This window comes from Chiloscyllium plagiosum, unplaced genomic scaffold, assembly GCF_037043375.1.
Source record: "Chiloscyllium plagiosum isolate Xiang-an unplaced genomic scaffold, Cpla_swu_hap1 HiC_scaffold_19, whole genome shotgun sequence".
NCBI lineage: Eukaryota > Metazoa > Chordata > Chondrichthyes > Orectolobiformes > Hemiscylliidae > Chiloscyllium > Chiloscyllium plagiosum.
This window is the reverse complement of record NW_028270157.1, coordinates 14,788,620-14,801,140: the sequence shown is the minus strand read 5'-3', so window position 1 is coordinate 14,801,140 and position 12,521 is coordinate 14,788,620. Positions and strand designations below refer to the sequence as shown.

At 40.3% G+C, this 12,521-nt stretch overlaps 1 protein-coding gene across 4 annotated transcripts in view; it reads left to right on the top strand.

Moving 5' to 3' along the window:
• LOC122559831 (host cell factor 1-like) overlaps positions 1 to 12,521 on the top strand; it is a 92,572-nt gene that overhangs the window by 25,079 nt on the left and 54,972 nt on the right. For 2 of the 4 annotated variants that reach the window (XM_087997038.1, XM_043709923.2), the window contains exons 7-11: positions 606 to 785; positions 4,250 to 4,567; positions 7,293 to 7,480; positions 9,424 to 9,648; positions 11,588 to 11,695. In XM_087997038.1, the coding sequence (XP_087853164.1) occupies positions 606 to 785; positions 4,250 to 4,567; positions 7,293 to 7,480; positions 9,424 to 9,648; positions 11,588 to 11,695 (1,019 nt within the window). Of the gene's footprint in view, positions 1 to 602; positions 786 to 4,249; positions 4,568 to 7,292; positions 7,481 to 9,423; positions 9,649 to 11,587; positions 11,696 to 12,521 lie in introns of all 4 variants that reach the window. The other 2 variants (XM_087997037.1, XM_043709922.2) reach the window with 2 other exon arrangements.

Sequence of the window (12,521 nt, the reverse complement as noted above, 5' to 3'; positions counted from 1 at the left end):
TTATTTTTGCTACCAAGCACAGCATTTTGTTGTCATATTTTAGGGGCAAAAGTGATTTACAAAAATATCTAAATCCCTGGTTATCTTTTCATATTTTTTTAAAAATGAAGGTTTAAATCTTTTGTTGTTTACCAGTTTCAGACTTCATAGCTTTAATGCATGTCACCATAGATCCTTTAATTATGTAGCTACTTCAAACAGAGCTAGCTTTCGGAGCAGATTGTCAGTATGACTCACTGATAGCAAAAGTACAATATCTAATTGCCTTTACTAGATGGTTAAATTTTCTTAAACCACTAGTTCATAAAATGCATCCATAAATAAATAGTATTTATGTGACTGTATATTCAGATATAACCTGGTTAAATTCTGGTACCATGAAGTGTACTTTCTTTCTTACTCGCATCAAATGCCTTATAATATGAAACTGTTGAAATTGTATTTATTGGAAAGAGTCTCTTGAGATATTTAATTTGTAGCTGTGTTGATAATTTTGCAGTATATGTAATCATTTCGATAATAATTTGCTTTGTCTTTCTGCAAGTGGTGTAATTTAAAGATATGCTTTGGTAAAATGAATTAAATTAATGCTATATTTATAGCAGATGGCTACATCTGGACACCTGTAGTCTCAGACACGTTGGAGGACAATGTACCAAGGGCCAGGGCTGGCCACTGTGCTGTTGCGATTCATACTCGTCTTTATATTTGGAGTGGAAGAGATGGCTACCGGAAGGCTTGGAATAATCAAGTCTGCTGCAAAGATCTTTGGTATTTGGAAACTGGTGGGTGTTGCATAGTCCTTAAAGATAAAACTTGCTCTGATCTTTTTTTGTTAAACTGCATTGAAAATTGTTGTAGAAGTAAATTTAAGTATGGAAAGGGGATGTGTTTATAAACAGCAAAGGAGAAATTTTAGAGTCATACTTATACAGTATAAAAACAGGTCCTTTGGCCCACCATGTCCATGCTAATCAAGAAATACCAACCTGCACTTGGTCCATAACAACCTGTACCCTGGCAATTGAAGTACTCATCCAGATGCACCTTAAATGTGGTGTGAATCTCTGCTTCCACCATCTTCTCAGGTAGCACATTCCATATTTCTACCACCCTCTGGGTGGAAAATATTCTTTCTCAGATCTCGCCTAAACCGCTTTTTCCTCACCTTACATTTATTCCCTGTTGTGTACGTCTGCCATGTAGACACTATTGCCATGGGGAAGAGTGTCTCTCATAATTTTTGTATCTCAATCAGATCCCCCCTCAGCCGCCTCTGCTCTAGGGAAAGCAAGCCCAACCTATCCAGTCTCTCATCATAACTGAGACTTTTCATCCCAGGCAACATCCTGCTGAATCTCCTTGGTGCCTTCTTCAGTGCAATCACGTTCTTCCGATAGTGTGGCGACCAGAATTGCGCACAGTAATCCATTTGTGGCCTCGCCAGTGTTTTATAAAGTTGTAACGAGACTTTCCTGGTCCTATATTTTATGCCCAAGCTAATGAAGGCAAGCATCCCATATTCCTCCTTCATCCTGTCTACCTGTATTGCCATCTTTCAGGGAGGTATAGATTTGTACACCAAAATCCGTTTTTTTCCTCAGTATTCCGTAGGGTCCTATGATTCATTTTGTAAGCCCTTCCCTTATGCATCATTTTGGATTAATGTCAGAAAATTCTTCATGCACATTAAATACATGGAGGAGACCACCTAAATAAGTAGTATAAGTAAAGATCTGCGATTATATGAAAAAAACATATCTGGTGCTGTACTTTATGGGGACCACAGTGTACAGCTGGATTGCTGTGTCTATATTGGTTAACACAGAAGAGTGTATCAGAATTAATGAGTTATTTTCTGGCTTGAAAAGTTTAGATAATGGTGTGCCACCAGGATCAGTCCTAGGGCCTCAATTATTTGCTATCTATATTAATGACTTGGAGGAAAGGGCACAGTGTAGTGAATCAAAATTTGTTGAATAGATGGGTCCACTCCTTTTTGTCATTTACATAAATGATTTGGATGCGAGCATAAGAGGTATACTCATAAGTTTGCAAATGACACCAAAATTGGAGGTGGTGTGGACAGTGAAGAAGGTTACCTCAGATTACAATAGGATCTTGATCAGATGGGCCAGTGGGCTGAGGAGTGGCAGATGGAGTTTAATTTAGATTATTGCACCGTGCTGCATTTTGGGAAAGCAAATCTTAGCAGGACTTATACGCTTAATGGTAAGGTGCTAGGGAGTGTTGCTGAACAAAGACACCTTGGAGTGCAGGTTCATAGCTCCTTGAAAGTGGAATCGAAGGTAGATAGGATAGTGAAGGAGGTGTTTGGTATGCTTTCCATTTTTGGTCAAAGTATAGAGTACAGAAGTTGGGAGGTCATGTTGTGACTGTACAGGACATTGGTTAGGCCACTTTTGGAATATTGCATGCAATTCTAGTCTCCTTCCTATTGGAAAGATGTTGTGAAACTTGAAAGGGTTCAAAAAAAATTTACAAGGATGTTGCCAGGTTTGGAGGATTTGAGCCATTGGGAGAGGCTGAATAGGCTAGGGCTGCTTTCCCTGGAGCGTCGGAGTCTGAGGGGTGACCGTATAGAGGTATATAAAATCATGAGGGGCATGGACAGGATAAATAGACAAAGTCTTATGCCTAGGGTGGGGGAGTCCAGAACTAGAGGGCATAGGTTTAGGGTGAGAGGGGAAAGATATAAAAGAGACGCAGAGGTGAAACGTGTGTGGAATGGGCTGCCAGAGGATATGGTGGAGGCTGGTACAATTGCAACATTTAAGAGGCATCTGGATGGGTATGTGAATAGGAAGGATTTGGAGGGATATGGGCCGGGTGCTGGCAGGTGGACTAGATTAAGTCAGGATATCTATTCGGCATGGACAAGTTGGACTGAAGGATCCGTTTCCATGCTGTACATCTCTATGACTCTATGCAGAAATTGGTGGGAGGGCAAGTCGTGATGAGGACATTAGGAACCTGCAAGGGGATATCAATAGATTGAGTGAGCAGACGAAAATGTAGCAGGTGAGGTTTCAAGAAGAAAGGTCTTGTACTTTGTCAAGAAGACTTGAGAACGTCCTGTTCTGAAGACGAGACACTAGATTTAATGTTAACTCAGTTTTTGTCTCTACAGATGCTGCCAGACCTGCAAAGTTTCTTCAGACTTCCAGCCTTTATAGTATTTTACTTCTATTTAAGATTCTGAAGCAACTTGACAGTGTAGATATCGAGATGTTTTCACTCGTGGTGAATCTTGAATTTGAGGACATAGTTACAGAATACATTAATTTAGAATGGAGCTGTGAAGGTTTTTCACCTCCTAGAGGGAGTGAATGTTTGGAATGCTCTACTTCAGGGAATTGAGGCTAAATCACACAGTATTTAAAGAGAAGGTAGATAGATTTTTGAAATATCAGTGAGTTAGTGGCTATGCTGAGCTGCCAATGCAAGAGGAGATCGACAATGATCTTTTTGAACGCAGAGCAGGCTTTTGAGGGACCAAATGACCCACTCCTATTTCTTATTTTCTGTGCATTAGTATCTGTTTCATAATTTTGTGTGCTTCAATAAGATCATATTCTTCTAATCTGCCAGTCTCCTCGATCTTTTCACAGAGGCTAACCCTGCATACCAGGAAACATTCTGGTGAGCCTTAGTTGCACTCACTCTTGGAAAGTGTATGCTTCTTTAGATAAGGCGACCATAAATGTTTAGTTGAAATGTAATACAGCTTGTTTTGTAAGCCTATGGTAGAAGTGAAAACAATTGAGAGAGAGTAAAATGTAATCAGATGCACGAAGGGTTTTGTGGTGCATCTATACGTGTCTACTCTAGGTTTCTTTAGGATAAGGTTGATATTTGGATAACTGAGGAGATCAGTTTACTTGCATAATTTCTTCAGGGCAGATTCTTGTGGAAGGTTTAATATTATAGGTTTGGGCAAGGGATGTAAGTGATCTACAGTCAGTTCTCCAATAATGCGATGGTTGTGTCTTATGCAACCGCATAGTACAGAAAAATCGTGCTTTAGAAGCAGTGCTTAAAGTGTTGGTGCTGTAATTGTGTTACAGCCAGCACACGTTTTAAAAGTTTGCACTGAGGAAATAGTGTCCCCAATTAATCAATCGTATTTCAGCCAATTTGCGTTGACAAAACTGGTGTTGTAATAGAATGACCTGTATTAAAGTAGTTTTCCTAAAACAGAATCTGAATAAGTTTCTTTTCTCTTTAGAAAAGCCCCCTGCACCTTCCCGTGTGCAGTTGGTCAGAGCTAGCACAAATTCACTCGAAGTATGTTGGGGTGCAGTTCCTACAGCAGATGCCTATCTTCTTCAGCTGCAAAAGTATGATATGCCACCATCAGCCGCCACCACCACCACCACCACACCTACCATGGCAACTCCAGCTTTGAGCAATACTACACTACCACAGAAGACTTCATGTAGCCCTGTTTCTCCTACGCCTGCTATTCCTGCTGCACCATTGCATTCACCACTCCCTGTTTCTAAAGTTGCTTCTCCCACGAGTGTGCTGATCCCTGGAATGACAAGTAAGCCACAATATTTTTAACAATTCTAGCTCTCATCATGTGAAACCTTTGTTTTCATGTTTATCATGTGCCATTTGTATTAGAATTTATACATAAGGCTCATTTTTACAAATATTGAAATGCTACAGGAATGTAATCTTTTAATGCACTTTACCTGGAGCAAGGTAGCTTTTACGGCTTTGGATTTTAAAAGCTCTCTTTTAAAAATGTATGAGACTATTGATTTTTGACTAATGATCCTATTTCAAGTTATAAGCAGGTTTTTGTAAATTTCTTGGCTGAATATTTCAAGGCAGGTGATCAATCCTTTAAGTCAAGATTAGAATGGTGCTGGAAAAACACAGCAGGTCAGGCAACATCCGAGCAGCAGGGGAAAAAAAAAATCAACGTTTCGGGCAAAAGCTGAATCCTGATGAAGGGCTTTTGAAGCTGCCTGACTTGCTGTGCTTTTCCAGCACCACTCTAACCTTGACACTGATCTCCAGCATCTGCAGTACCCACTTCTGCTTGATCAATCCTTTAACAATATCTAGCTACTGTGAAGCGTTCATTCACTGCTTGATTTAACTTATTTTCTTGTTTGGTTCTATCTGATGTCTTCACCACACCTCATACTGACTGTCTTTTAATTTTATTTTATTTATATTTATTCATGGGCTGTGGGTGCCATTGATTATGCCAGAATTTATTGCTCATTCCAAATTATCCTCAAAAGTTGGTAATGACTTCTCAAAATGCAGCACCCTTAAGTGTAGGTATGTGCATGGTGCTGTTAGGAGCAAGTTCCAGGTTATTAATTCCAGGGTAGTGAAGGTACAGTGATGTAGTTCCAAGTCAAGATGGTGTGTGGTTTGGAGTAGAACTTGCAGGTGGTGATATTCTTCTTCATCTGCTGCCCTTCTCCTTCGAGATAGTAATGGTCACAAGTTTGGCAGTTGCTGTCGAAGGTGCCTTGGTGATTGCTGCATTGTATTTTATATATGTTACGCGCTGCTGTCACTGAGGTGAAGAGAGTGAATGTTGAAGGTGTTAGGTAGGGTGCTGGGTTGGTGAGTAAGCTAGGATGGGGACATGGCTGGCTGGCCAGCATTTATTGCCCACTGCTAGTTGTTTTTGAGAAAGTGATGGTCAGATGTCTTCTAAACTACTGCAGTCCACCTGTTGTAGATAGATCTATAATGCCATCAAGGCCTGAATTCCAGGAACCTGACCCAGCGACAGTGAAGGCATAACGGTAGGTTTTCAAGTCAGGATGGTGATTGGCTTGGAGGGAGCTTGCAGGTGATTGTATTCCCATGTATCTGCTGCCACTTTCCTGTGATCATGGGTTTGGAAGGTGCTGACTAAGAATCTTTGCAGTTCTGCAGTGCATGTTGTAGATCGTACACACTGCTACTGCTGAGTGTCAGTAGTGGAGGATGTGGGTATTTGTGGGTGTGGTGCCAATCAAGTGGGCTCTTCCTGAGTGGTGTTAGAATTGCACCCAGCCAGGCAAGTGGGAGTATTCCATCACATTCCTGTCTTATACCTTGTAATAGTGGATAAGCTTTGGAAGTCTGGAGGTGGATTACTCACCCAAGCTATGTATCAATAAGCAGATTATTGCTGAGCAGGTGCTGCTTGATGACACCTTCCATCACTTTACTGATGATCAAGAATAGACTGATGAGGTGGTATTTGATTGGATTGAATTGGATTTGACCTGGTTTGTGTACAGGATGTACCTAAGAAATCTTCCACATTGTCAGGTATATGGCAGTGTTTGTAGCTTTATTGGAACAGCTTGGCTGGGGGTGATACAAGTTCTGGGTGTAAGTATTCAGTACAATTGCTGGAATGTTGTCAGGGCCAGTATCCTTTGCAGTATCTAGTGCCTCCAACTGTTTCTTTCTATCATGTGCAGTAAATTGAATTGGCTGAAGACTGGCATCTGTGATGCTGGGGACCATTGAGGAGGCAGAGATGTACTTCTGGCTGAAGATTGCTGCAAATAATTTTGCCTTATCTTTTGTGCGGAGGACGTGGCTATTTGTGCAGAAGCCCCCTCCGGTGAGTTGTTTAACTCCCAATCATGACAGGGCTGAGGATCTTAGATCTGGTATCTTTTTCTCTTTTCTGTTTCTGTTTGAGGGTGATAAAAGTGGTGCACTGCATTTTGGGTTAGTATTGTTGGAGCCTTTGAAACTTTACCATTGGTTTCGTTGACGCGTACACACCTTCAGTTGAGAATCTCTGTGGATACTTCAGGGCTGTGGGAGCTAACTGTATGTGTATTTTCTTTTGTAACTAAGATGCAGCATAAAGTTAATATAACTGTTGTGAAGATGTTAGGTTTTTACGTTTTTCTTCCAATTTTTAAAATTTATTACAGTCTGTTCTTCAATGCAGCAAACTATTATTTTTTAAATTAGAGATGTTCAATTTTCACTACTCTTTAGTTTATTAACTATTCTACAGTTAATTTATGGGGATTTTTCTTTAATTTGGACCTGTGTTTAGTTATATTTTATATGACGTAAGTTTGAGTGCTCACTTGGACAGTGAAAATTATTCCAAATCAAAGCAAGATCTTTGAAAGCAAGGCAATTACCTTGTCTAATTTCACAATTGCAGCATTTTCAACTGAGAAATGTTATTTCATTTGGAGAACTATTTTAGGGCTTCAGTTGATGATTTGTTTTGTTTTGTGCAGTACTTTATATAGTTTTTTCTTAATCCTGTAAAGGTGCTGTAACTACAACGCAGGTCTCTGCTGCTCAGGTATCTGCAATGCCTTCAGCAGCAGCCCAGCTGGTCACAGTTTCCCAACAAGCTGTGCAGACAGTAAAAGCTGCTGTTTCTTCCTTACCTGCTGGAGTTCGTCTTGTCGTTCCAGCTCAAAGCACCACTAATGCTGTTCCCTCTGTTGTAAGTGTGAGTATTTGTTTTCCTACACCTCTTATTTATCAATTAGACTTGCAGGAAGGAAATGCATGTGTTGTATATAATGGGTATGGGAAAAGAAAATTACAGGAGAATACAACTAATTTGAATGACTTTACCAGATAGTTAGTACTGACATGAATGACCAAGTAGCCTCCATAACAGAATAACACAGCAGGGGAAGAACTCTTTGGGTCCACCATGTCTGCATTGACCATTATACCATTCTAAACTAATCCCACTTGCCTGCACATGGCCCTTATCCATCTATGTTCATGTATCTTTCTAATGTCTTTTAAATGTTGCTATTTTACCTGCTTCTACCACCTCCCCTGACCGTGCGTTCTAAGCACCTACCTCTCTGTGTTTAAAAGTATTAAAATTGTCTTGGCATTCAGCATGGATTTTTTAAAGGGAGATCCTGTCAGACTCCTGCACAGATACATTAACCAGAGATCCTATCTGAATAATTGATTTTTTTTTAAATGATGACTAGATATATTGATGAGGGTAGTGCAGTTGATGGACTTCAGTAACACATTTGACAAGCCTGGGCAAAAAGGTAAAAGCCCATGGGATCCAAGGTAAGTTGACAAACTGGATTCAAAATTAGCTTGCAGCAAGCAGAGTGATGGTGAAGAGATGGTTTTGTGATTGAAAGCTCATGACCAGCGGTGTACCACATGGATCAGTAGTGGGATCTTGTTTATGATGTGTGTTAACAACCAGGATGTGAATGTAAAATTAATAAGTTTGCTGATGACGTGAGAATTGGTGGTGTAGTTGATAGTGTGGATGCTGGTTTATAGTCTAATATATTGATCAGCTGGTAAATTGGGAAGAAGAATGACAGATGGGATTTAATTCTGCTAGGTGTGAGGTGATGCATTTTGGAAGGTCAAATAAAAGAAAGATTTATGCAATGAATGGTAGGCCCCTAGGGAGTACTGAGTAACCAAGGGTCTTTGGTGAGCAAGTCCATAGATCATTGAAAGTGTCAGCATGGTTTGGGTGTTGAAGAAGGCATACAGCATGCTTGGTTTCATTTGCCAAGGCGTGGAATATAAGAGCAAGGAAGTCTTGTTGCAACTTTATACAACATCGGTTAGGCCACAGCTGGAATACTGTGTGCAGTTCTCGTCACCACACAATTAGAAGGAGATGATTGCAGTGGAGAGGGTGCAGGGGAGATTTACCAGGATGTTGCCTGTGATAAAAGGTCTCAATTATGGAGAGGGAGTGATCAGCTGGGTTTGATTTCCTTGGAGAGGAGGCGGCTGAGGAGGGACCTGATTGAGATATACAAAACTATGGGAGGCGTAGACAGCGTTTATCATGAGAATATTTTTCCAATGGCAGATGTATCTAAGACCAGAGGGCTTAAGTTTGAGATGATAAGTACATGGTTTAGAGGAGATCTGAGGAGTAGGTTTTCCACCCAGAGGGTGGTAGATAGATAGAATGTGCTGCCTAAGGGGGTGGTGGAAGCAGGTACCCTGGTGACATATAAGAAATATCTGATTGAGCACTTCAAATGTCATAGATTAGACGATTATGACTGACTATAGGTAAATGGGATTAGTGTAGTTTGGTGTTTGTTGGCTGGCATCGACATGGTGAGCCGAAGGGCTGTTTTATGCTTCTTCATGTTGTATGACTATTACTCTCCATTTATTTGAAATCCTGGTTGTAAGTTCCAAAATGTCTTTTCAAGTATATTTTTCACTATTGTCAGTCAGACAGAGTGAAGGAATTGATTCGTGAAGTTAAGACAAGCATAGTCAGTTTTTCTTTTAATGTGGGTGAAAGAATCTTGCAGGACTAGTTATAATCACTTTGTAAGTGATCACCATAAGCAGTTTTGTGAGAAAGGAAATCTAAAAATGCATCATTATTTTACAATACTTGTGTGAAAGTGCCTTTATATTATGCAGGTGAACACCCCGGCCACAACAATGCTGAAGACAGCAGCTGCACAAGTGGCAACATCAACTGGCTCTCTAGGCCCATCTTCGACCCGACCTATTATCACTGTACATAAATCGGGTGCATTGACCGTGGCTCAGCAGACTCAAGTTGTTACTACTGTCGTGGGTGGTGTCACGAAAACGTTCACACTTGTCAAAAGCCCAATTCAAGTTGGCGGTGGAGGCTCCTTGGTAATTAGTACTTAAGAATTATTTGATGGCTGTGCAGTATCAGATTTATGCTAATAGTTTAATGAAGTGCATCTGACATTGAAGGGTGAATTCTCAATTTAGCACTTGGGTAGTAAATTGACAGCAATGAGAGCAATGGAAATGTGGATCACATGGTTTCTATATATGAGTAGCTACTCCATAATGACCGTTTCACACCTGAATGGCAATTTTGAAAAAATAGCCTTGAAAACCTGAAAATGCGTGACCTGCTTTTCATTGCGAAAAGGAAGCTCCCTGCATAGTGCAGTGGTACGTTGGTAACAGAGCTGGTGGAATGGGAGTTAGTGCCAGATACCCAAAACAGAATTGGAGAAAAGGATTTGTCTGTGTACTTTTGAGAAAACTAACTCCCCTTTTCTTTGGGAATCCAGAACTTGCCCACAGCCCAGACAAATGGAGGCTGGTATGTGCCTGCATCCAGCATAATATTTCTGATTCTTCATAAGCCAGAGGCAAAAGAGCCTTCAGTTTTGGCTGTGCTTTTGCACCAGCATTTCTTGTTCAGATTAGATTACATTACATTACATTACAGTGTGGAAACAGGCCCTTCGGCCCAACAAGTCCACACCGACCCGCCGAAGCGCAACCCCCTCCCCCCATACCCCTACATTTACCCCTTACCTAACACTACGGGCAATTTAGCATGGCCAATTCACCTGATCTGCACATCTTTGGACTGTGGGAGGGAACCGGAGCACCCGGAGGAAACCCACGCAGACATGGGGATAACATGCAAACTCCACACAGTCAGTCGCCTGAGGTGGGAAATGAACCCGGGTCTCTGGCACTGTGAGGCAGCAGTGCTAACCACTATGCCACCGTGCTGCCCACAGTTTTGCTAATTAACTGGGCTCCTAAAATGCCTTGCAACAAAGTGGTGTGCCCCCTGATATTTCCCACAATGACTTGATATCAGCTATGCCCTCAGAGCAACACTAAGTGAAGAAGAGTGGAAATTCATGGAAGGAATGGCTTTGAGGTTTAACATCAGAAATTGCTGGGAAAAATCTCAGCCTGCCTGGCAGCATCTGTGGAGAGAAAGCAGATATAACCCTGTTCTGAACACACAGTTCTGAAGTTGCTGGGCCTGAAATGTGAACTCTTGGCGCAAATGCTGTCTGATCTGCTGAGTTTTTCCACTTTGATTTCCAGCATCCACAGTTCTTAGAGTTTTGTTTTTAAACTGTGTAGGTTATTCAATTTGACTTGAGTTTGTTAGAATGACAAAAGCAAAAGCCTTAAGACTAGGCCTCCGTCATCTTGTTAACTGATGCATTGTATGATGAAACTTGGAGAGAATATTTGTAATTGGGCAGTTATGCTTTCATCCATCCTGATTTTGTCTAGTATTAAGATATGTTATTTTCACTGAGGTAAGAACCTTTCTCTAACAACAATAATTTGTTTTGTATGTTTAAGGTTGCTAACTACTTGGCTCAAGCATAGTCAACATTTCGAACAATTGCCTCCTTGCTTTGCTGCATTGCATAAAAATGAATATTTTAACTGGTATATAAACTAATGTGTGAACATAGTGATTTTTGTTTTAAACTTGCACGTCTAACTTTCTTTTCGTAATTTGGTCTTGGTCTAGTGAACTTACGTTGTTTCCACAAAAATCATGTCTGTATCAAAACACAAATTTGAGAATTTTCTTATCAGTTGTAGATTATTTAGCATGATATGTATATTATGGCTTTCTTGGTCCTACTTCTTGGGAATTTCTTTCATATTCTTTCTTTCTTTGCTCTCTCATTTTAAAAAGCTCATTGTCCTTTCCTTAATTCCTTTTAATTTTTAAAATCTAATTCTATTGAGCATTTTGGTTTATTGTCTGTCTTAAAGATTTTATGGACTTTGTGACTATGTGCGTTGAGCTGGAATTTGTTCTGTTTAGATCTCCAATCTAGGGAAAATGATGACTCTTGTTCAGACAGCTCCTGTACAAACCGGTGCTCCAATCACAGGCCAGGCCACTGCTGGGTCTTTGGCACAGTTCATCCAGGTATGTGTGTTACATTTTGTCATTGTGACCTAGAAATGACTCTGGCTTAATAGTAAATAAATTAACTGTACATTTAGCAGCTCTAATAGCTCTGAAAATAGCAGAAGGAAGAATGCCAAGAGCTTGTTTATCTGTGAAACCGCCAACAGTGACTTCCAATATAATCTGTTTTTTATATTTTATACAAAATTTATGTATCTGTAACTTAAAAATGTTGCATACCCTGTGTAATTCTGCCTACACACGTAACATCCTATTGTCACATATTTCTGATCACAATTGACATTATTTATTAGTTTATCAGTGGTTCCCGTTTCATTTTGTTATTTCAAACATCACAGTATTGGTGTATGTTGGTGCCTCTGAAGCGAATCTCTGGAGTCTTTCCAAGCTGCTTACCATCTTCACTATAAAAGTAGCACCATTAGCAATTTATTTTTCATAGATCTATGTTCTTTTAGTAGCTTTCAGTTGTTCTTTGCCTTTTCTATGATATTATTCCTCATGGACTGGACTGTTCCTTACATTTGCAAGATCAGGTGGTACGCTCTGTACACAGATCATTCTGTGCCACACCATACTTTAGTAAATATTTTGCACATTGGGGCAGTTTAATTTAATTCTATTTTCCTTTATTACCCCAAGATTAAGCACTGTTTGATAGAAGAGCACTGCAAAAAGCATTTGAGGTTGAAGCAGCAATACCTGTGCTATGTGTGTAATCAAGTTCAAATATAGTTCAGGCCAAGCATTCTAAAGTGTGATTGGGACACTTGAACCATAATTAGGCTGAACTTGTGCATTACTAGTTGCGTACGCTTAAGTG